The sequence below is a fragment of the Wolffia australiana genome, chromosome 6 (genome assembly GCF_029677425.1).
Source record: "Wolffia australiana isolate 7733 chromosome 6, ASM2967742v1".
In the NCBI taxonomy this organism is placed as follows: domain Eukaryota; kingdom Viridiplantae; phylum Streptophyta; class Magnoliopsida; order Alismatales; family Araceae; genus Wolffia; species Wolffia australiana.
In genome coordinates, this window is record NC_135840.1 from 4,953,829 (window position 1) to 4,980,046 (window position 26,218).

The 26,218-nt window shown below is 38.7% G+C and overlaps 1 protein-coding gene across 1 annotated transcript; it reads left to right on the forward strand.

Annotated features, from left to right (window-relative positions):
- Positions 1 to 14,598: 14,598 nt before the first annotated feature.
- Positions 14,599 to 17,210, forward strand: LOC144704265 (putative casein kinase II subunit beta-4). Its single transcript, XM_078576621.1, has 5 exons — positions 14,599 to 14,993; positions 15,764 to 15,988; positions 16,056 to 16,162; positions 16,260 to 16,425; positions 16,931 to 17,210. Exons 1-5 carry the CDS (start codon positions 14,849 to 14,851, stop codon positions 17,065 to 17,067), a joined length of 780 nt encoding a protein of 259 aa, XP_078432747.1. The 5' UTR covers positions 14,599 to 14,848; the 3' UTR covers positions 17,068 to 17,210.
- The last annotated feature ends 9,008 nt before the right edge of the window (positions 17,211 to 26,218 follow it).

Here is a 26,218-nt window from a genome sequence, read left to right on the forward strand (position 1 = left end):
AGAAGAAGAGAGAAAGAGTAAGAGATAGATAGTGAGACAGACAAAGAGAGAGTAAGGGAGACTTAGTAAGTGAGTGGCTGAGAAATATAGACAAAGAGAGAGAGCAAGAGGGAGGGGCTAAAATACGTAGCGAGAGACTGAGAGAGAATGGGAGAGACAAAGAGTGAAAGAAAGAGAGAAAGAGTGACAGAGTGAGAAAGAGGGACAGTGTGACACATACACACTTAGAGATATAAAGATACTAAAGACAGAGGTATATGAAGAATGAGAAGGCAAGAGAGTGAGACACATTACGAAATAGAGTAAGAGAGAGACTGAAAGACTGAGTAGTGAGATTGAGAAAGTGAGACAGAAAGAGTTAAAGAGACAGACTGAGAGAGAGAGAGAGTGAGAGAGATAGAAATAGTGAGACAGAGCAAGAGATAGTGAGAGAGAATGAAAGACATGGAGAAAGATAAAGAGTGAGAAAGAGGAAAAGTTTAAGATAGGAAGAGTAAGAGATAGAGTGTGTTTCAGATATAGAGAAGGAATAAGAGAGCGTGATACATAATGAAAGACAAAGAGAAAGATAAAGAGTGAGAAAGACAGAGAGAAAGTTAGAGATATAGGGAGAAACTGAAATACGAAGTTTTTGGGGGACCATCACGAACACGCGAACATGGGACAAGTCCATTCGCACCGAGCTGCTCGTGCTGATGTTTGCAATCCCGACTTCAAGTATTTGGCTTGAATTCATTTGTAAATTTCAAATGTTATTTCATTGTATTTTAATTTTCTTGGACAAATCGGATTGCCATTATGTTTTGGGCCTCATCCGTTAACTTTCTTTCATCATTGTAATGTTTGTCTAGGGGGGCATCGTCTCGCAACGGTTTCTTCCCCTATGGTCGACCACTTGGCACCCATCCTCCGTATATAAGGGGATGGCATGCCCAAGTGAGATAGGATTTTGCCAAATTGAAAGTCTGAAAGTTTCTTTCTTGTGTTCTTAGAGAGTAGATAGCATTTAGATCTGTATCGAGTGGAGAACGTGGAACTCTCATCATATTCTTTGCCGTCACACGTTAAAATCACTCCAGGGGTCGCCTCGCCGTCGATTTGTCCTCTCCACGCCATGGTTTTTTGAAGCCCTTCAAGAACCTGGGATTCTTGGATAGTTTCTTCGTTCGAGATCTTCAAGAATTGTCTGTTCTAGGAAACATCTTGAAGATACGCCCGATGCCGCCGATGCTGCAGCCGTCGTCGCCTCCACCACCATTGTTGTTATCGTAGCCGCTGCCGCCGCCGCCGCCAATGTCGCAACCACCGCCGTGCAGCCGTCATCGCCGCGCTGGTTCCCTTCCCGGAACTCCTTTGCGGCTGTACACGCTGGTGCCCACGCCCACGCTCGTGTGCCTGCCCGCACGCATGTCCGTGAGTTCGCCAGCGCGTCCATCTGCGTGCTCAACCAGCGACGCCCGTGCGCCCGTTTGCGGGTCCGTTCGCACGCGCTTGAATGCGTGTCTGCCTGTGCGCTCGCCTGGCGTCACCTGCACGCCCATCTATGTGTCTGCCGACGCGCCCACCCGCTCGTCTGTCGTGCGCCTACTCATCCACTTGCGCCCTTATCCGCGTGCCGACCCGCACGACCAGCCTGTGCGCCCTTGTGTGCGCCATTTGCATGTGTGCCCCGTCCATACACCCGTTAGCACTGCAGCAGTGCACTCCGTCCGCACACCCCATGCCAAGCACAACTAGCGAGTTTCCTCAATAGCGAGTTGAAGGTCAAATGTTGTGTTTCCTCAATAGCGAGTTGATGATGTCATTTTTGTAGTAGTCGGCTGAAACACCAGATTGGCTCGACTCGATGGACATCCTTGGGCCGTAAAACTCTCATTTCATCCTAGGTATTCCAATTTATTTCGAGGGTCATTGGGAGTCTATTGTGATCCTTTTCTTTCGGAATTTTAGTAGATTGTTCACCTAGTTAGTCGTTGTTTCTTAATTTCTTGTCAAAGAGTTCCTTAACAAAACATTCGCTTGCATAACATTTGACATTCAGGAATTCCCATTTTATTATGTTGTAATACGAGCCGACGATCCCGACAAGCGCGTATTACATCAGAATTTCACATGCAACCCCATGTATATACAATTCTCTTCAACTACAAAACTTAGTATAGTGGGTAATGAACATACAACAGGTAAAATCACATATGAATTTAAAAAAACAAACCAAGATATAAAATCAAACAGATGAATTAAACAACATCTTCCACGAACATAAAAATATGAATGCACATAGTTGTGAAAATAACATATTAACATGGTTACTGTCACAACATAGCAAAAAATGAAATGGTAAAAACTAGAATTGAGGAAGCTAAAAACAATTTAAAGCTACAGATACTTTAATTTGAAATACAAGTCTTCAAATACATGCATCCGGACTGGAAATTACAACCCTTTAATGAAGAGGAAGAAGATGAGAATTGAGAATTGGCGGAAGAATAAGAATATGACAAATAGCAGAAGAAGAAGAAAAATAGATTTCCAGGACGAAGGGGAAGAACAGGAAGAAGAACTTACCCCCGTCCACCGTCCGCCGATTCCACCTTTGCCACCGTCCGGGCGATGCCATCGTCCACCGTCCACCGTCCGCCAGACCTTCTATTTAGTGTATTTTCAATTCAAACTTTCAAATCAAAAGAGATTCGAAAGTTTCGAATCAAAAATACATGAAGTAATGTTTTTGATGTTGCATATCGGAATTTGATATCCAACATTGAAAACCGATGTCGTTATCCTCCCCCCTGAGATGGAAGCGGATGATGACATCGAGAGGGATATTGATATCAGATATCGTCACTGTAGCAACTGATATCTGATACTGACATCCGATATCCGCATATGAAAAAAACGGATACAAGAAATTCCCTTTCTGGTATCCGAGACAGCATCCGTCCCGATACCGTCACTCGTTACCGGTATCGGGACAGGCAAACACTAGTGCCAAGTCGTAAACTACTGAGGACCACTGGGTGACAGGGATGTTGCCAAATTTCTACTTCAGGCGTCAGTCATCATGGATAACAAATGATAGGAGACGACTTGTCAGTTTTCGGGTGCGTCAACCAACGAGGGTGACCGTGTCGAGTGATGATGACGCATTTCTACATTATCGTAGATGACGGATGATGAATTTTCTATGTTTAGAAGTGTCAACCATCACGTATGATGAATGAGGGATGATGAATTGTCGTTCAGGAACTTTGACCCTTGATAATCTCAAAATTGGGGTTTAAATTCGTCGTCGGTACTTGAGACTATTCAATAAACATGTAAACTTGTACTTAGTAAGTTTTAGCTAGTGATGAGCATGGATTGTCTCCTCTAGGAACGATGATTAAGGGCTTAAATATTCTTAATCTAGTGGTTATTGAGACGATAATAGAGTATTCTTAATATGAAGTCAATTGATGAGAAAATTTTAGGCAAGATAGTGATATTAAGTCAATGAGAGTAGATGTTGATCATTCAAAGTTGAAATGAAAAAAGTGAAAGTGATAATGAAATAATAATGATGAGAGGTGTGGCGGGAGTCGGTAAAGAATGAGTCAGATTTGCTAAAGATCGAGTAAGTGAACTGTACAACAATAGTAAAACAAGGTTAGATGGTAAGATCTAATTGTGAAATCGAATTACACTTTCAATAATGTTGAGGAAGATCAATGTAAGGGAAAGAGGCTTACCATAGATCCATAAATTCCGTCAAGATCATGACGATTTGTGAGTGTCAATAAGCTCCCCCAATCTTTGATGCTTTTTCCATGCACTCAAGGCACCAATAACACACTTAAAGGATCTCAAAACCTCAATATCTTTCGATAAATCCATATGAGTAGGAAACAAGTTTAATGCTGGTCTTGATAGTGAACTAGGCATGTATTTATATATCAGAAGGTACAGATGGAAAGAGGAGGGGAGGTGAAGCAGCCCTGAAAATTTTGCTCAATCGGATATGTGGGTCGTCAGATATCACATTTTGAATTTGGATCATCCTAGCCCTTGGTTTTTTCATTCTCCTCATCATTGGTGATGGTGCCTCCTCGTTTTCCATTATGGTTGAGTTTTCCAATCATCAAATATTCCCATTGATTTGATCGCCTCGTCTTCCGTGCGTGCACCTCAAAAATTACCACTTGTACTTGCAGGAGAAAAATACAAAACAGTACTTTATATCTCTTTTTTGATACTGTGATGTGTCGGCGCATCGCCGTGCGCAACATCAGAATATGTCCCTTTCCTTGAATGACAGGCTGATGTGTGTTATTCTAGTGAGAAAAGGGGGAGAATCCCTATTATTGTGTGACGCGGCACACATTTCTGCGTGCCGCATCACACATTATCTTATTCTTATTTTCTTTTTTATTAATTTTCGGTGGTACACGTAACGCCACCTGTACTACCACAACTTTTGACTTTTCTCTTTCTTATTTTCTCAGTACATTTTTTTCTCTAATTATGAATCTCATTTATTGCAATTTTAGAATCGTCTCTTTTTTTCATTGGTTCATGTCGCTTCCTGCAAAGAGGCACATCAAATGATGATTGGCGCATTATGGGTTCACGATCTGCAATGCCATATTGCACCTTTTTGAAATGATTAGCTGTGATAATCCTTGCGAAAGTGTGTTATTGGTCGTCATTTGATGAATCAAATGGCGACACATGGCAAGCAAATTTTAAGTCTATCACTAAATTATTATAAAATAAATATTGAGTCATGAAAATATAATAAAAATATATCTAGACGTGGAAAATTCATAACTCCTTAGATATAAGTTCAAAACTTTTGTGAAAAAATATTCTGAATCGTAAAATTAAGTTCTTTAAATAGGTAATATCTGAAAAAAATCCTTAAAATTCAATTAAATCCACAAAATATCAATCTAAAATTAGATATAATCATCTTAAGCTTGATAACAGATATTCAATTATTTTAATGCATAAAATATTGAAATGTCATAGAACTATATTAGTAATATAGGGAATGATGGTGTCAGTCTCAGTATCTGTTTTTTGCAAAAACCTAAACCTATATCTAAACTTTGGCTCGATCTCGGTTCGGTCGGAGATCAGTTTTGGTTCATTAAAACCTATAGTTTGGACATGAATACCAACCAAAAATAAATATCAAAGTTAAAAATTTAAAATCAAAATTTAAGAAAAATGATTAATTAAAAAAGTGAATCAATCAATTTTAGTATGTAAGTAAAATATTTGTACTGTTAATTTACCACATAATTAAATAAAATTTTTGTAGGAGTTTTCTATTTCAAACTTTGCGAGGAATAAATTACTAAAGAAAAGTTTTTGAGTTGTTAAATATGCTAAATTTTTTGTTTAAGAGATCCCACAACACGTGGCTCCTTATATTTGCTTGCTCCTACCTTTTCTTGCTTTGACTCCAATGTGCTCCTACATCGCTTCGAACCATGCATCATGATCTATCTTCTCAGCATATAAAAATCATACAAAAACGTCATAATATACGAGTAAGAGGATACAAATCAAAATAATATTTTTTAAAAGATAAGAATGCTACCTGAAATAAATAAAAATGGGGCTCATTTGAGTTCCTCGACATCATCATCTGCTTTGGAGGCTACTACCTTGTCATCCTCATGGTCATCACGAGCCCAACATTTCATAGTCATCAGAATTGATATTGTTTCTGCTGATAACCTTCCTCTTTTTAATGTCAGAATTATTTGCCCTCTAGAAAAAAAGACGATTCAATGGAGCACTTGATGCATCAATTGACAATAACTGTGTTGCAATGATAGCAAGACGTGAGTATTTTTTAGATCCAATATAATGTTGCCATTCAAGTGAATCATCCTCAACACTAATGTGAGGTTCACATAGATAACCATCTACTTCATCCCAAGTGGATATTGGTACCATTGTAGTGTTTATTTTCTATGGCTCCATCAATGCAAAAGTTATATTTGATCGTTTGGCACTAGGAATAGGTCTATCTTCAATAACTGAATGTTTATTTAAAGTCAAGAAAGTAGTTTCAAGCAACCTAAGTAGAGACCGAATGATAGGATTATTATCACTTATTGGAATAAACGCAAACTCGATTTTTGGGTCTAACATTGCAGAAATATACATCATAGGCCTAGTCTTTGAGAGAACCTCGTATTATAATAATTTATCCTTCATATCAACAAAGCTTAGACCTTTCTTGTTCAAAGCTTAGGGTACAGTTAGGGCCCTAACTAGGCGACTTCCCTGAACATAGGACTACATGCTTATTGGGAGGGCTTGTTCGTGTTGGACTTACGATTTCTAATGGATGAGTTCTATTTAGTGTACTATTACGCGCTAAGGTTGGTGACACCCAACCTGATCTTTTAGGCAATTTCTCCCGTAGTGGTGATACACTTTGGATGGTGTGTGTGCTCGTTCGCGCTTAGGCGGGATGGATAGGCGAGGCCTGCGCATGATGGGCACATGGGCTGACAAGAGCACACGCGTGCAGATGCCAAGCGCAGGCCGGGCGGCAATGTTGCGGTGCGGCGCACAAAGTTGTGCGGGCAGCGGCGTAGCAGCCACGCGGGCATCGCGTGTATCGTGTGTGCAGGGCGCGGGTGGGAGGCATCACGCAGTGAGACTTTTAAGGCATTGGCACACGATGAGCGCTACGATGCCATGGTCGTGTGGCATCCCCGCGGGTAGCGTTGGGCACGCTACGGCCAGCTCGAGGCTTTGAATGCAGTTGCGTCGCGTAGTATACGCCTGATAGGTGCCAGCATGGGTGCTGGTGGTGTCGGTAATCATCAAGGCAGGGGTGGCGTGTGTGTTTGCCATGCCCGTGGGTGCGCGCCGCTCAGCCTGGGGGCACATGTGTAGCGGCAGGGCTGGCAGGCATGTGCGGAGCGGCATACCACAAGGCATTGTGGGGACACTACCAAGGCGTAAGGCACCTCGTCTCGTTACTTCGGTATCATCCCTCATCTTCTCCTATGTAATGTTTATGTTTACGATGTCACTGTTGGGTTTTAGAGGCCTTGACATGGATGAAAACATAAAAACGATTCACAATAGAAGACTTGAACAAATCGAACGACATCAACAAAAACATTAAATGAAGAACCTCTCCATGGATCGCATCTGTGATTTCTTGGATCCCGGAGTGAGACGAGTTGAGCTGGTCACTTGTGTAGCCTCTAGACGTATCCACGCGATCCTCAGCATGTTGAATCTCCTATTTCTTCTTGATGAGCCTTATTTTACCTCCATCGTCGTCGTTATGTCGTTCTGATCGCATCGGGCATGGAGAGGGGGTGTGGGGAGAGTGGAGAAGAAGGGGAAGGCCTGTGAACAATTCTGGTCTGAGTGAATTTCGTTCATGGCCTTCCCCGATTTATACTAAGTGGGTATTTTTTATAAAAACCCCCAAAACATAAGTATATCTTCCGTCGTCCAAAAGACCATTTGCGTGTGACCTCTAGGCCTATGTATCAGTCTAGTTTACGACTCCATCGGCCCAATAACCTTTATTGACCTTCCAAATTAAATAAATATATCATCATATAGATTAATTAACGTCTGATCGATTTAACCCAATCGATAGGTCGAGACTCCGACACGTGGGGGGCCAAGCTATACCTCGTGTCCTAGAAGATACAAAGGAGTGTGTATCGACTCACTCATGGAACATGTTCATCATCGGTTACCGTGTATGTATAATCCCTCATCCACTTGACGCTCCATAGACGACTTAGTGTATGGTTAACTGTCAAACCCTAATCGATCATCCGAGTTAGTACTGATGCATTCAAAAATCATCGGAGAACTCTTCGCCGATATTTCATTGCATTGGCCAATGACTTCATCGTATCATATTTCTTGAGCTGTCACCTCATATACTATGGGTGGATGATCCCATTTTGACCACTCAATCATCTTCGTGAACGTCTTGGTGTACCCGAACTAAGACCGTTTAGAATCCCATGATTAGTGACTCATTGGCCATAGCCAAAAGTGCAATTGTCTGTCCACAAGACGTCTTTGGTGTCTCAGGTCTAAGGACCACTTACACAACCATGATGTGAATCAACCTGATTGAAGTATAATACCATTCAGGGATTTGTATGGATCAATTCAGTGAACTCTTTCCATTAAAGAACACCCACTATCTATCCTTAGTGTCTCCACACTAATGGCTACGGGAACAACCCTACTCATTATATGAGTGAGGCTAGATAGTGCGATTCTATCCGAATACTTTGATGTCCTTCTCGAGTATCCTTTGAATATGAATGTTTACAACACATGCGTAAAGACTAGTGATCTCCGTATTACATCTCATCTTAATTCACTATGTCCAATAATGTATTCATGGACTTCATTATAAGCATCACACGTGCACTATAATGAATATGTTCCATTATTGAACATGGAACGAGACGTGGAATGTGTGATTGGCTTGCCGACCACATTTATTTCCATCAGTAATCTCTTATGATATGAATTCAATGAGACTATTCCCTCATGGGGCTGTGTCCAATCCTTTCCTCTAACCCCTTCTATGCATACTTAAGCTATTGCAAGAGACTTCCTTTGTGAGAGATCAAGGCTGCTTTGTGTTATGCTCCAAGCACTAAGGCCATCATGCAGCAGATTCGAACATTTGTCCTAGCTCAGGATTTGACCACGTTACAGGTACCCTTACTTCACATTGAAGAGGGTTGTGTAGAACTTCAATTGATGTTTTCAATTTTTTTATAGAAATTCATAAGTTCTCAAACTATTGATGTTGTAGCAGACTTGGACTTTGAAATTACCTCAGTTATGTCATCAAAAGCTTGAAGTTCACATCAAAAAAGCTTTAGGAGATCCCACTCTTCATCAGTGATGGAAAAGATCACCTTGTTGGTGTTGACATAGTCACTCGCCATCTTCACTAATACTCTTTTTTTCTCCCAAGCAACTTCAATCATATCATATGTTGAGTTCCGCCTTGTGGGTACATCTTCAATGAGTAAATTACAGTTTTTCATGCCCAATTCCTCACATATATTTTGACAGTGGTGAAGTCATTGCGGTGAAGTCGTTGTGGTGAAGCTCCAATTGCAAGGATTAGTTTTCCAAAGTTTATAGAGAATATCATTGAATGGTATTGGAATGTTTTCTTCAATTGTACCTTCATGTTGCTTTTTACCCTCTTCAGTTATATTTTCCCCCTTACATATCAACAAAAAAATTACCATTATACATTTAAAAGAATAACTTGCAAAAAATCAATGAAATAAAAGTTTTATTACAACTAAATACCTATTTCTTTCAACCCTCATGATAACATGCATCTTAAATGCCTTATATTATTATATTTATGTGTATTTATGCATTAAATTACTCATATTTGCATGTTATCAAGCTTAAAATGATTAAATCTATTTTTAGAACAAATTTCTGAAATTTTTCTATATTTTAGGATTTTTCTAATAGTATATTCTAAAAGAATATAATTTTTGAGAAATAATATGATTTTTATGGAATTTTTGGATATTAAATTTGGAAAGATATGATTTTTCTGATTCAAAAAATATATTTATACGTATTTTTTGGGCTTTTATTTGATTTAATATGAAATTTTAAGTATTTTGGTTTTTTTTATGGCATAGTGTGACGTGGCGTGTGGATGCGCCGCCACATCAGCATTGAGAAAGAGATTTTTTCTTTGTTTTTTGTCCTTTTGACATGTACATGTGGCACGGAATATGAAAAGTTGCGGAATACGAAAAGCCACGGAATACGAAAAGCCATGGAATATGAAAAGCCACGTTATACAAAAAGCCACAGAATACCAAAAGCCACGGAATACAAAAAGCCACAGAATACCAAGTGCTTTGACTTCTTAACAGGCACAAACTTATGACATTGATGAAGAGAGAGAAGAAATTAAAGGCTAGGATTGCTTCAACTTCCAACGGCCATAAGTTTTCATCTTCCCCTCCTCTTTCTCTCCATACCCTCTAATCTATAAATAGAGGCCTGGATCATTGTAAAAACCATCTTGAACTTGCTTCCCACTTTTGTGGGCTGATTAAAAGAGAGTGAGTTTTGAGATCCATCAAGAGTGTTCTTGGTGTCTTGGGTGTGTGGAAGAGACAAAAGAGAAGAGGGGGAGCTTACCGGCACTCGCAAATCGCCGTGATCCTGGCGGAACGTAAGGATCTAAGGTAAGTGTCTTCGCCTTACGTTGTTTCTCTCCCAACATCATCGTTATCATAGTTATAGTTTTTTTTTATCAACGTTTCATTTATCACTTCACTCACTTACGTCCCCACTCTCTCATCTCTCCATCCTTGCCATCGTACCATTCCATATCCAACCACTATCCTCGTTCATACCATAGTTCATTATCGTGTCCGTCACAATCACTTACTCTTTTATTTAAGTTAAATTAACATATAAATTAAGTACTTCTTAATCGATATCACTCGCTCATATCCTTGAATTGTGTTTTTGTCGATTGCTCATTGATCATCACCAGTTTAAGAAAGTAATTCCTTAATCATCGTTCCCTGTGGAGACGATCCGTACTCATCACTAACTACGTATTTTCAAGTACGGCCAAATATATTTTATTGAATAATCTCAATCACCAACGACGAATTTTAACCCTAAAATTGAGATTATCACCTCATTGCACAGATAAGTTCAAAACATAGGTCGTACATGATGCATGGTGTTGCTTATTGAACTTATAGTCAGCATCCTTCAATATCCCTTCTAAGGTTACAACATTGTAGTATTATTACTAGAATTATCAGTTATGGTGTAAAATTCTTATTAAAGGAGGAGAATATTATTAATTATTTAATGATTAAGGGGAAAAAGCTAATAAAACATTAATTACCTTGTGAGTCAAATTGTAATCTTTCAAAACTAAAGGCAATATCTTTGCCAAGTATGAGCCGTCATGTGATCCAATTAGTTGCTTTGCACTAAGAACTCATTCATGGAGCTTACATTATGCAGCAATACAATGAACTTTCATCCCAAAGTTAGCCACACAGTTGGTGGTAGTCCAAGTGTCCAGTGTAATTGACATTTTTCAATCGAGCTAAGCTTCTCTTTAAATTGTGATTTCTCTTCTTCGGATCTTTCATCTGCTGGACGTTGCATTGTCTTGGGACTCCCAAGCTTCAAATTACATTATGCAAAGTACTCACACATTTCTTTTGAATTTTGGATGTTCAATTATTGAGAATGACATATTAGTACTGATGAAGAGATCTAATAGTTCTGTTTTTCTTTGCTCCGGTGTTCTACCTGTAAATTCCATTGTCATGTGAAAATATTTTGATATAGGTTTCTGACTAGATGTAGGCTCAAGTTGCCTATGAACTACAACATGGAACTTTTTCAAGTGTATCCATAATCTCATTGTGCTACATGTCTTATATTTTTCACAATCGAGTCCTTCACCTTACAAATCTTGCATCGATACTCGCTGTTACTCTTTTTTATGTAGTATTTCAAGACATATGAAACTCTTCTACGGTGAGAATTCTTATCTTCAATCATTGGCATATTATTTTTGATTTATGCATGATTTGATGGGACCTATGTAATGAAAAATACTACCAACATTCAATATCAATAAAATTAAATAAATAAAAAAATGGGATATACCTTGTCTCCACCCAAATCCATGGATAAAAGTTGGTGACACTTTGAAGGGTGGGCAACAAGAGGTTGTGACAAGAGATTTAACAATGATGGCATTGATGGCGGTACTACTGCGTGCGGCATCAATTGGTGGCGGCAACACAAAATGCAAGCGGGGATGGCGAGAAATGAACCATGTAAGATCCTCCCTTAGAAGCCAGAAAGTTGGAAAATGTTTCCTCTCAAATCTGAAATTTTAATAAATTTATATTTATATGATTGTATTTTTTACTTATTAAACTTCTTCATGAAAGTGCTATGGTGGAGTTGGTTGAAGGGTGTGGGCGTTGGGGAAGAGGAGACCAGGGTTCAAATCCTGGTTCCAACAAGAAAAATCAACATTTTCTTATTTATTTTTAGGTTTGGTTTTTGGTCTAGTTTGCAGTCTGGACCAAAAACTGTACCAAGTTTTCGGTAAAATAGTGAAACCCGAAGTGACGGTATTGGTCTGATTTTACCAAAAGACGGTAAAAAAATGGCGTAACTTACAGTAATTTGTGTGTTATCAACCATCACATCGGAGGATAACGAATGACGAATTATCTGTATTTGGGGCATCAACCATCACGGTGATGCATGGAATACGTTGGGGCATCAACCACGAAGAATGTATGACAAGTTATCGATGTCATGAGCTTCAACTGTCATACACGAAAGATTACCAAGTGTCTACATTCAGGGGCGTCAACTGTCGCGGATGACAGAGGATGCATGATGACTTGTCTACATTAAGGAGCTTCAACTGTCATGGATAATGGATGACGGATGAAGAATTGTCTATGTTCAAGAGCTCTGCCCATAGACGATGAATAATGGATGAAAAATTGTATGTGTTTGGCAGCTTCAACAGTCACATCAATGATCGTCTATAAAAATAATGAAGACGAGGAGATTTTAACATCTCCAATTAAGATTCATTGATCTGGATGCCAATAGCGGCCAAGACTGATTTTTGGTTATTGGATGACAATACTAGATAGAGGTTGGTATTCCATCATTGTATTAGCACCAGCCTATGTTTAGGGCTTTGGATGTTGTCACATGCATTTATTCATAAAAGTAAAAGTTATAACATTTGTAAAATATTAAATAAGTTGTGCCATGTTAATATTAATTGGAAGGAAGCTTCTTATTTTTGTACCCAATAAGATTATGTAATCAATGATCTCATTAGCTTTATTCTCACTTGACTGAGTGTTGGGTGGTGAGCTGTGTGACAAATTAAGTGAGCATAATGGCATTGAAACCCGACACCAAGATGGCACAATCATAATTTACAAGTAATTTCCATTTACCAGCTAAGAGATCATGGAGGCACTACTTTAGAAGTGAATAAACAAACCCTGATAGAACAGATACTGCTCACCCTCCTAGATCTTCACTACACTCTTACAACTTTGAGATGGGAGGAGCTTCATTCCAAAGGCACGACTTTAGGAGCAAAGAAAAGAAGAAACAGAGCAGAAAGGGAAATCAAGAAATCACAGAGTATGATGATATCTGATTATTATACAGATTGGATTCTGAAAGCCAATACCGACATTCACCACCTTATTTAGGTCTCAATGTCTAATATCGGCTACATCATAGATATCCATCCAGACACCCAGTAAATATTGGATTCTAATAGCCAATATTGGCATCTACCACCTTGTATGGGTCCCAGTGTCCAATATTGGCTACAATAGTGATATCCATTTTGACATCCGCCGCCATCTTCCAATATAGGATAACAAGACAGATGCAAGGTGTTACTTTGGAAGTGAATAAACACATCCTGATAGAATAGATACTGATCACCCTCCTAGGTCTTCATTGCACCCTCTCCACCTTTTGAGGTGTGAGGAGCTCCATTCCAAAGGCGCGACTTTAGGAGCAAAGCAAAGAAACAACAAAGCAGAAACGATAAAGCAAGGAGTCATAGAGTACGATGATATTGGATTTCGATACAAATTGGATTCCAATAGCCAATACCAGCGTTCGCCACAATGTATAGGTCCCAATGTCCTGTATCCATCGTGACAACTGGCACCATCTTCCCTTTCCCACTATACCAAATATCTAACTGTCCAAAGTTGGATATCGGGACCAATGCCGAAGGCAAACATCTCGCCACCACGTACAATGCCCATTCGAGCATTTGCCTGACATCTAGCACCATCTTCCCTTTCCCAATTAACAAATATCTGACTGTCCAAAGTTGGATATTGGGACCAGTCCCGGAAGGCAAACATCTCGTCACCACGTAAAATGCCCATTCGAGCATTTACTTGACATCTGGTACCATCTTCCCTTTCTCAGGTACCAAATATCTGACTATCCAAAGTTGGACAAATAGCCATACAATATCAGGACTGATGCCGAAAGCCAAAAATCTCGCTGCCACTTACACTGCCCCTTCGAGCATTTACCTGACATCCAACACCATCTTCCCTTTCCCAGATACCAAATATCTGACTGTCCAAAGTTGGATATCGGGAAGGCGAACATCCCACTGCCACTTACAATGCCCCTTCGAGCATTTACCTGACATCCAGTACCGTCTTCCCTTTCCCAGATACCAAATATCGAACTGTCCAAAGTTGAGTACCAGGACCGATCCCAGAAGCCGAAGATCTCGCCGCCACTTACAATGCCCCATCGCATATTTAAGCCATTGGCAAAGTATTCAACCCGTCTCCCGATGACGATACCAGGATGGATGCCAGAGGACGAACATCCCACAGACGACGACAGCAGGACGGATGCCGCGAACCACTCGTCAACGTCACCCATCGTCATCCAGGCGTCATCTCACAGGTATGGATGACGAACAGATAGTCGTCATCCATGGCGGAGGGGTAATAAATAGGCAAGTTGACAACTGACCAGAATTGCTTGGCGAGCCAGAGAGGACCCAGAACCATATCTGCTCTCCTCGTCAGAAGGGGGTAGCGTGGATAGGGGGAGATTCTGACGGATGGCGGCGTCGCCGAGGTCGTCATCCCCCCCCGAGCTCGGCTAGGGTTTTGGAAGAGGAGGAAGGAGGAGAAGAAGAAGAAGAAGAACAAATCTCTTCTTCCTGGCGAAAGATTGCTTCTTTCTTGGTCTGCGATCGGAGGGTGGGTCGAGCTTCATGCCCTACGTAGCGGGAGGGGTTGCCATGGTCACCTCTGGGTCGAAGAAGCGGCCGGAGAGCGGGTTGGAGTATGGGGCCGGGGGCAGCGGTAAACAGGCGAAGCAGCACGACCGCCAGCTCCATCGGCCTTCGAACCAACCAGGTATTGGCTTCGCCATGGATTGCGCACTGTATGGTTCTAGTCGTCGGAGAACTGGCTTTGATTTTTAGGAATTTTCCCCTGGATTATCTGGGGAATGCTTTGATCTGACAGCACGCTTTGGATTGGCGTTCCTGGTGTCTGTGACCTTAGTATTTCGATGGGGGGGCCGAGTCCTGATTTGCCCTGCGCTCTTTTAAGCGTCGTTTGAATTTTTCTGGAGAAACGTGTTGTTGGATCGTGAGGTTGTGCGTGGTGTAGATCCTGCACTGATTTTTCTGCTCGGGGGAAATTTTTCTTTAGACGAGTTTGGATGAGATTGTTATGAAATTATGATTATATTTTATGGTTGTTTCTTGCGGATGTCTTCAGGATCATCATCACTGTATATTTGTAATCGAGGGTCTTCTTTAAAATAGAATTTTGTGCTCTTTTCGGAAGGAGCAAGGAAACGTTGGATGAAAATAAACGTATAGCAATATCAGAAACTTGGGATGTCATTTTATCTGCCTAAGAAATGTGGGGTTCGATGTAAAAACGCTTTTCTTGCCTTCATTGATGAACGCTATTATTCCAATTCCCTGCGAGGTACGGGATTTGAAAGATTATTCTTCATTATTCCCCGATGAAATTTGAAGAAATGACGTAATGAATTTGAATATTCTGCAATGGTAGGTATTGAAGAATCGGCCCCTTAAATGAATTTGGAAGAAAATTTATTGAAAACTGCTATCATTCGTTGAGCTTACTAATATCAATTATGGATATAACAGGAATAGTGGATTCTGAAAGTGGAGAAACTGATCTCAGTACGTCAGAGGGAGAGGAAGACTCGTCATGGATTTCTTGGTTCTGCGCATTAAGAGGCAATGAGCTCCTCTGTAAAGTTGATGAGGATTATATTAGGGATGATTTTAACCTATGTGGACTTCGGGGGCAGGTTCCGCACTACGATCATGCCCTGGATATGATTCTCGATGATGATTCTTCCATCAGTGGTATGTCTTTCATGCAAACTTATCTCATTAAAGTAGATCTTGAGAGCCTTGGCCGTGATTCTCTCAGGTGAGATGGATGGGGAAGAACTCATCGAAATTGAACATGCGGCAGAGCTTCTCTACGGTCTCATTCACGCTCGTTTTATAGTCACAATCAGAGGGCTAAATGCCATGGTCCGTATATTACAGCTCACAGCAATTATTCAGTAATTTTTCTCTCCCTGGTTTAGAGCATAATTGGTTTTCCTTCTTTACCTTTTTTTTTCTTCAGCAAGCCAAGTACAAAACTGCAGAATTTGGGCGGTGCCCTCGTGTCTTCTGTGCTGGGCAGCCTTGCTTGCCAGTGGGCATCTCTGATACTCCGCGAAATGGATTGGTGAAGATCTTCTGCCCTAAATGTGAAGATCTGTACCTTCCCAGGTGCAAGTATCAGAGTGGTATCCTTTTTAGTGGTTTCAGTACATATATCTCACGCCTCCCCACTCCCTCCCTCTCTCTCTATGTATCAATCCATCTGTATCTCTTCCTATTTATCTCTATACCCACTCACTATCTCATGCCTGTCTCCCTCCCTCTCTTTCTATCTCTCTCTCAGTCCTCCCTTTCCTCCTATCTATCTCTATACAACAAACAGTCTCTCCTCTCTGTCTCTCTGTCTCTCTATCTTACTATCTCCCCATCTCTCTTTCTACCTCAATCTCTCTCTCTCTGTCTGTATCTTCTATCTCTCTCTCCACCATTCCTGCCTCAAACACTGTCTTATATCTATTTCTGTATCTCAAACACTCTCTCTTCTCTGTCTCACTATCTCTGTATCTTATTATCTTCCCATCTCTCTTTCTACCTCACTCTCTCGCTATCTCTCTCTCTATCTTATACTCACTTTGCGTTAATCTTGTGAAGATAAATCATTAGTTTTTCCTTGAGTCTTCAATTCACCAGATATGGATGGTGCCTATGTGGGTACAACGTTTCCTCATCTCTACCTGATGACGTTTCCGTCCTGTAAACCAGCCAAGCCCACGCAAAGTCTCATTCCCAGGGTCTTCGGGTTCAAGCTCCATAACAATTCCAGATGAATTCTCATGTTATAATTATCTTCAGAATGGTCGGTGAATGGGGATAGGAGAGGGAAGAGCAGAGCTGTGGTACCCTCCTTATATTTTTTGTCTCACTGTACTCTTGTTTGCAGTTAATCTCACTAGGTAAACTACTTACTCTGTCTTGCAGTTCACTACAGATGAGGATAGTTCCAATTAGGTGAAGGAAAAACCTTAAGTGAGTCAAACAAAAGTACATATCTTTTGTTCTATGTACATCTATAATTGAGGCTAAATGTTAATCGGTAGTTATATCACAAGCTCATGTTTCTACGATCTCAACTTGGATTTACTTGGATGAGTCAAGTGTGGTTTTTCGTTTGCCGACAAAAAAACCGCCCCGTCCAATAAGATCGGGACGGTTTTTCGTCCCATCCAGTCCTCCCGGGACGAATTTTCGTCCCGAAACTCGTCCCGAACGGAAAAAACCCATTTTATATTTTTAATATTGATTTTCCTAAGTATTTTAAGGGAAATATAGAGGAGAGAGAATGCAAATGGACATATATACAATTAATTCTGAGCGGCATCAGTTTGCATGTGCAAAAAAACACAAGGACCTTAATGCAAACTGTCATGGCGAGGCCATGTGGCGAGATGTCAACCGTCAGATGTGAATCTGCCTGTTTTCGTCCACATCCGTCCGTCCATCATCCTAGACCTCCAGAAGGACGGTTTTTCGTCCCACGGGACAAAAACCGTCCGGTTCGGTGGTCCCCGGGACAAATTTTCGTCCCGAAATTCGTCCATGGCCTCGGACGGGACAATTTTTTCGTCCTGGGACGAAAAAATCGTCCCGTCTGCGTCCCTGAACTATAGTGGCTCCTGATGTACAAGCAGAGCAGGCGGCGCCAACGATCTCGTAAGCTGTGAAGCCTGACGGCAGTGGCGTTGGTGTCGCCGTCATGGAAGTTGTTTGCCATGTAGGAACTGCGGTCGATGACGAAGAATTTCAGCGAGGGGAGCCGCCTCGTAGGGGATGCCAAGACCGGCGGCACCCTCGTCGGCCTCCTCCCTGATGGTTGCAATGGAGTCAGCGGTACCTATGGCAAAGAGATAGAGGTAGAGGTAGAGACAGATAGATAGCAATAAAGATGGAGACATATATAGATATAAAGATGGAGATGGACATAGACATAGATTGAGATAAAGATAGAGGGATAGAGATAGAGAGAGAGAGATTGAGATAAATATAGAGAGATAGAGGGATAGCTCAAAGAGAAAAAACCATCGTGAACTATATAGCTTAAAAGTGTAATTAAATATAATCACAAAAAAGAATGGAAAAAGGATGGTGTCCTTCTCATGCAAGAATTATTCTTCCAAGTTTAAGATCAAACTGAGGTTGAACGAGGATATTATTTTGACTTGTTTTGAAAAATATCCGTGCAAAGGAAGTCTGTATCAGGGGTACAGAGTGATTTACTTTTTGTATAACAGCCGAAGGTCCATTACGTTTGACCAGATATGAGGGAGAATCAAGTTTTTTACTTTTTTTTAATTATCTAGTTTGACAGGTTCGTCAAAAAGAAGACACCTGAAGGGGACCAAGTAGTAACCCTGCTCAATACAACCTCATAATAAGTTGGAATAAAAAAATGTTTGCCCTAGAGAATTGCATGTCCTATGAGTTCGTCAGATTAAATCCTGCAACCCATGATGAATTGAAACTTCATAAACCCCGAGACAAACAAGCATAACATTTGCATTATCGTTCATCTCAAGTTCTAAAAGTTCGTTTACACCGCCAATGGAATTTTCAATCACTCATGGAATTTTTCGTCAAATCAGCATCTCAAGGTCTTCAATATATCCATCCATACCTGAATGATTATGATGCCGCTTACCCAACAATATTCAAGGCTAAAATTTGCGTTACTTTAATTAACATTAATAGTCGTCAATACTAGAGCTGATTAACCCAGTCACCAAGAAATATTAAAACTGAACTTGTTCTCCCCCAGTGACCAAGAAATATTAAAATTGATATATGTTTCTTAAATTTACAAGAAAGAAAATTTTTGTAATTTTAATGAAACAAGAGTCACAATTAGGATAGGTAGGTCTTTCAAGGGAAACATTGTAAAGGCTACACTGGAATTCAAAAAAATCCCACAAGAATAGGATGTAAGGAGAAAATGACTCTCTTATTTTATTTTATTGCTGAAGTCTTTCTCAAAATGTTCTACTTTTCACTTCTCTGACGAATAATTAGCTATTCGTATTTCTTTCGTATTTGTAGAGAAACCCATGAACGCTTTCGGGCGGAACGAAATTCTATTTATGTCATTTTTTGTTTACTTGTAATATCTTTATCTTCATTTTTGTGTTGTGTGTGAAGTCCGTATGAGAAAGGTTATGCGAATTTCATGAAGATCCCTTGCTGGGTTTAGTCTTCTTTTCGAATCATAGAAGTTTCAAGACAACTGCGAGATGACTAATTAACATACAAATGCAGTTATGAATTAAATAAATTACTAATTTACATGAGACAAACGCATGTCCGGAGGAGAAAGAGGTCAGATACAACGTCTGAAATCGTAACAAGGAACAAATAACACCCGCTATGATTACCTATATTTATAACCTTCTTGGATTCAACTCTTCCGCAGACATGCGCTGAACATTATTAGCTTTCTCCTTAAGTTTCAGGGGATCGGACTTACCAAAGTGAAATAACATGAAAACTTACAGGCAAAACTGGCTTTCCGCCCAGACCGGATCCACACAGGTTTTAAACCTGTGTGTTTATCGTAGATAATTATAAACATGTGTATTAATGGGTTTGAAAACTTAGATCATTATAAACCTGCCAAGTAGAATGAAATTGTTTGTTTATCCTAGTGACATGTCACTTTTAAGTCTTATTTACACTAAATGGACAAATAACGAGTTATGTGGGTAGTTTTTGAAATTCCAGAACGCTAGATAAAAACAGGCCATGGGTTTTTATCGTTAAAACAAATTGAAGAAGAATGCATGCTTGAACCATGAAAAATGAAGTTCTATTATCTTTTTCAAACCTTGCCACAATCAATGCTAGACAAGAACAAGTCGTCGTGATTGTGAAACTTTACCAATCTCAGTCGTTTCCTCCAGTTCAAGTACCTCCTCGTTGTTCTTCTTCACCTTCACGCTTGCATGGAATAAAGCTGTCTGTTCCCCAACCTGGAGGAGAACTTCCGACGACCATTTTGTTTGAACTAATGCTATAAGATGATAAACACCTCTTGAGGACTTACCAAAAGAAGAAAAGGACTACAAATACGTCACGTGCGAGCTGAACCACACGTGTGTGGAGATTTGAAATAAGGTGGGAACAGAGAAATTCAAATAAAGAGGCGCAAAGCTATAAATAGGAGGAACCATGGCGGGAAGAGGCATCGACGAGAAATCAAGAACCAGTCGACAAAGATCCTCCATCGAGCGGCTGTCTTTGACTGATCCGGCGGGCAGAAATCTATCCTGAATAAGGAGAGTAATCTTTCCTCTTCTATTGTTCCGAATCTATCTCTATCCTTTTGTTGTCTTCAAGACATTCCGAGTTCGTACATTGGTCTTCTATTCATCAATCTGTACTTAGAGGGAGGGCAGTTGAGAAATTGGAAGAATTCAATTGTTAGATACTACGGAGTTCTAACATAAGACTACAGGCAGTGTGAAGGTCATGAAGACTACTTGCTACCTGGTTCTTGTTGCAGGAAGCAGAAGCAGAAAAAACTTATTGTGAGTCATCCTATGCTATGTTTTACTTCTTTACGTTTTTCTGATTTCAAGAGAAATAGAGAATGGGATGCCACGAGTTAAACAGCCCTCCTCGAATATTCTCTACGTTCCAAACTGAAATGACTGTTTGTTCAAGAAAACAAAACCGGCAGGTTTAAACAAGGACAAAAAAAATAGAAAATGGGCATACCTTAAGTATACAAATATGTATTTTTTCTCCTTTATAATGCCAAAATCCAATATTTATTCTGTTGTTTGAAGCATGCACCATTGCACTTCTGGAGACCCAAGATACTTTCTATACTGTGATGGGCAGTAAGGGAATTCAACAGAACCCCAAGGGCTCTGTAGAGACGGTCGTAGTCTCAAGGCCATGCAACCGCTTTAGGAGGGATATTTTTACCTTAAAAACTATTGCATCGATTTTCTCCTGTAAAGGTTTCTGTTATCTTTTCATTTTTCTGTCCTATTCATTTAAACATCTAGACCTCTAACATAATTTTTTGTATGAACTAGGAATCCTGGTCTGTAAAACTCAATATCTATCTCAGACATGAGTCCTCATCGCCGCGTATCTCACTATAGCATCAATCTCCACTTAAGATTTCTCATATGTTTTCATTTGTCTATCTTAATTATTTCAATAGCTAGACATTTAACATAAAATTTGGGATGAACTATGAATTCTGGTCTATTTAACTCGCCATGTATCTCACACAAGACTCCTCATGGCCATGTAACTCACTATCACAACATTTTTCTCCTGTTATGGTTTCTCTTATGCTTTCATTTCTCTATCATAATTGTTTCAATGCCTAAATCTCCAACATAAAAGTTTTGTATGAATTAAGAATCTTGGTCTGTTTAATTGATAAGCCTAAAAATGCGTGTAAAAATGTCGTTGATTTGACGTTTAGACTTATACAATAAAAATTTATAAATACCCTTAATCACTAAATATAGAATATAGAGCAAGCAATGGGTCGAACCACAGGGAGGCAGCAAGCAAGAATTTTATCCAATTTTTAATGCATTAATTCAAGGATGAATAAATTTTGCAATTAATAACCTTAATTATACTTAATAATATTTTTTAATTAATCAAAATCAAGTAAAAACTTAAATTTGATTTTAAATATTTCTGTCAAAAAGCTCAAGATATAATTATTTCAATTATAAGATCAGATTAATTCGGATTGTTAATTTCCCAAATATTGTAAAATTTTATGACAATTTTTATGAATTAAAATTGGGAATTTCATAATCAAGAAAAGGATTTTGAAATTGGAGTTCAAGATGGACGAATGTATGGGCGAAATTTTATTTTTAGGGTTTTTATATATTGAGTTAAATTTTCAAACAATAAATTTTGAAATATTGAGAGAGAAACTAGACGAATTAACCTAGAGAGAGAAAGTGAAGAATTTGAGGAAAATGTGAAATCCGACCCCAAATTAAAAGTCTAAATATGCAGAATTGTTCCAAATCTATTTAAAGCTAAAGATTAAGAATCAGATCTCGAATCATACTCAAAATGCAATGCTAATTTCATTAAAAACAGCTTCTAGGGCATGTACATTTCACCCATGCCAAGAACTTTAGAATCTCTCAAGAAAAAGTCTAAAATTCAAATCAGAAACTTACAAATTTGAGTGCTGAATCAAGAACTGTCGAGTTTCAAAGCAACTCCTGTGTCCTTCCTTGCCAAATCCTTGGGGAGAGCTTGAAAAAGTAAATTTTGCCTTTTTCCAGACCTCTATTTAAAGATCTAATCGTCTGGATTGTAGAGGGGGAAAAGACAAACATGCCCTCAAAATTTCAGCCCAATCGGACATCTAGATCTCAAGATATCGTCATTTTACTGCAGATTAATCTAGGCCATTGGATCATTTCATTATAAAAAAAATCAAATTTTCTGATTGGCTGAGCCTTTTTTCCTTGTTTTCGCCAGCCTTGGATCGCGTGTCGACACATGTTTGTGCGCTTAAAAATGCGCAATCATCGGGACATGATTGCTGCAATTAAACGGTTATTAAAGCGCCACGTCGCCATGAAATTTTAAAAAAGAAAAACAACAAAAACATGCTTTTTGTTAATATTTATAAACCGCATATTTGATTTCCGTGTGCATTGAATGCACGCGGTGAATCGATTGTGGCTTTCATTATTTAAAGCGCACCGCAATTGTTTTTTTTTGTTTTAAATTCAATTGACGTGTGTCGGTTGCTGCGTGCGTTTAATGCACGCGACTAAGCAACAGAATATTCTTGCTTAATAAATGCACACGTAGATCAATTCGCCGCGTGCATTTATTGCACGAAAAAAAAGTAAAAAATTAAAAATCGTACATTTCTCTCTCGCCGACCGTGCCACGCTGTTTGTAGAGTAATTATTCGCTCATTATGGCATCGCGATTAGCGATGCCATAAAGAGCCAATAATGCTCTTTTTTCTCTCTCTTAATTTTATTAAATAATATGCATTCACTTATTCGCCCGAATTTCAGGCAAATGACGTGCATGCCAGTTAATATATATATATATATATATGAAAAACGCTTTCTAAAATGTCTTATAAATAAAATATGTATTATTTAAATAAGTAAAATTCATTTCTTGCTAAATATTGGTCAGAAAGTTATATAATAATATGGAAAAATTCAAGAAAAATGATGAAAGCCCTTACAAACCTTTAGACAAGTATTTAAGGCACTGTAAAAAATATTTCTTCAATGAAATGAGGTTAAATACCATGTTAAAAATGATAAAAATTTATAAATAATAGTAAAATCAAAGGGTAAGTCATTTTTCTTCATTTTAATATGATAACGTGCAATTATGTCATTAAAGCACGTAAATACAATGTAAAATTCATCAATTAATCCTGTTAATTTGCAAGTTATCATTAACTCGCCATGCATCTCACTATGGAATCAATTTTCTCTTTTTTAGGTTTCTCTTACGCTTTCATTTCTGTATCATAATTATTTCGATACCTAAACCTCCAACATAAAAGTTTTGTATGAATTAAGAAACTTGGTCTGTTTTACTCGCCATGCATCTCACTATTGAATCAATTTTATCTTGGTAAGGTTTCTCTTACACTTTGATTTCTCTATCATAATTACTTCAATAACGAAATATCCAACATAAAAGTTTTGTATAAATTAAGAATCTGTGCCTCACCTGGGTACAACTGGACATGACAAGTAAACCCACCGAGCAAGCTATACTACACTGGAGAGCTGACAGATGAGGAGCAGCAAGTGTACCGCTGTTGGGGGTACTTAGCGTGTCGGAAAGCCACTAGAGAGATGCGAGAGTGCTTGATAAATGGGACTCTGCCAGTCAGCAACACCTGCGATGGAGTGGATCATCTGCACCCAGATTGCTGGCCTTCGATGTTCACCAAAGTATTCACACATGCAACTCAGAGCCAGCTTTAGCGCCTAAGGCTCTTCTGCAACAAGAATGGCACTGTCCTCCCAGCCAAGCACTTTGCCTTTGCCTAGGACGGCCCTTCATGTCTCCTTGTCACATCATGAATAAAGAAACGTTAAAATAAGACAATGGGTTGCCCCTAAAAAATTATCTATAAAAAATTAGTGAGTTCAGCATGAGTTGACTTGATCATTCATTTTTAACTAGACTATATACTTCTTATATTTAATTATGTTTCCGTAACGTATGAAATTGATATGGATTTTCAAAGTCAATGCTTTGAAAATGACCTGATTTATGACATCCTGTGAAGGTCAAGGAATTTACCAGGCAAATGATATCAAATTTGGATGAATGAGGTATGAATGGAAAGCAGGGGAGTTTAGAGGATTTTAAATATATAAAAATCATGAAATTTGGATTTTTGAGTATTGAGACACGGCTCTTGAAAGTTAGCACACAAAAATGGTGACTCGCATTTAGATGAGTTGGTCAAACAGATTTGCGAGGGGTCAAATGTCTAAAGAAATTCATCATGGATATAGTTGGTGAGAATACAAGTGCTCTAACCTGAACACTTGTTGTGCTCTATTTTAAAGTGATAATTAGGTAATAATGTTTGATACCAATTGAGTTTAACCAATATTTGATATTGAGATTTAATCTGTAAATATGGACTAGATAGGATGAGAAGGGTTTTGTCTCCCTAGATAACAGAGATTGGGAATTTTTATTATCTTTCAAATAGTATCTTCATAAAACTAACCTTGGATTCATATCTATTGTCAAGATGAACCTCTTCTCTTGTCTTTTGCCTTCAACCAAGAAAAAACTTGATTGATTTCTAAAATACTTCTTTCCCTTGGTCTACATAGGAGTAATTCCAAGAGGTTTTTTTCATGTTTAGATGGTTGTCCTTGTAGACATAATGAAATTGATTTTTAGAGGGAAGAATGATAGAGTTATACTTGAAATTCTGCCCCAAACCATTCTGGATTGTCAGATATCAAGTCTGAAAGGTGTAACATTTCAAGCTTTTTCTTCATCCATCTGTCGATTTGGGAATTTCAAAACTTGAATTTTAAAAATAAAAATATGAATGAAATAAACACACTCGCTTGGTAGGATGAGCTTCACACGATCCTATTTTAAGGGATTTTCATTCATGTTTATTATAAGCTCCATACTCAAATTAGGTCACAAAATCCTGTACAGAATATTATTTAAATATATTTCTTATGTCATCATTCTTTAATGCATGATTTTTTGGACTGGGGACAATGCATAAATTACATAGGGGATAAATAATTATACAATAAAATAATACAAATCATGCAATATTCCTATAGGGGATAAGTAATCGAATTTCACAATTATGATATTTTTATTTAAAATTACCAATTATTAAACTAAATAAATAACCACGTGAAAGATAACTGAAAGCTTCATCGTCTCCTTATGAGTCGAGTAGATATAATGAGAAAAGAGCAGTCAAACGATTAAATAATTATGAATTCCAATTTCTGGATACATTATAAAACCATAAATTTATATAGTTATAGAATTTTGGTTTAAAGAACCAAACATGATATTCCTTTTTATATGTTCTAAAGCCTTGTTAGTATAGTTTATAAAACCAATAATCAAGTGACAAAGGAAATTTAATAATCTTTAAAAGAGGTCTATGGAGAAAGGATAAAAGGGTGAGCTGGAGTACATATTAATGTATTGATTAGTGTTTAATGAAGAAACAAAAAATCTTACATCTTATGATATTCATCCTATTCCATATGTGAATTAAGACATAACCTTTAAGCATATCAAACCTCAATCTGAAATAATGACTTAGGGACCAAGTATGTAGCAACAGAGTGAAGGGTGACTATTATTATTTGGATTCAGAGTAAGGAATTTCCATTCAGCTATATGAGTAATATTTCAAATAAATAACCTCTAAAATATTTT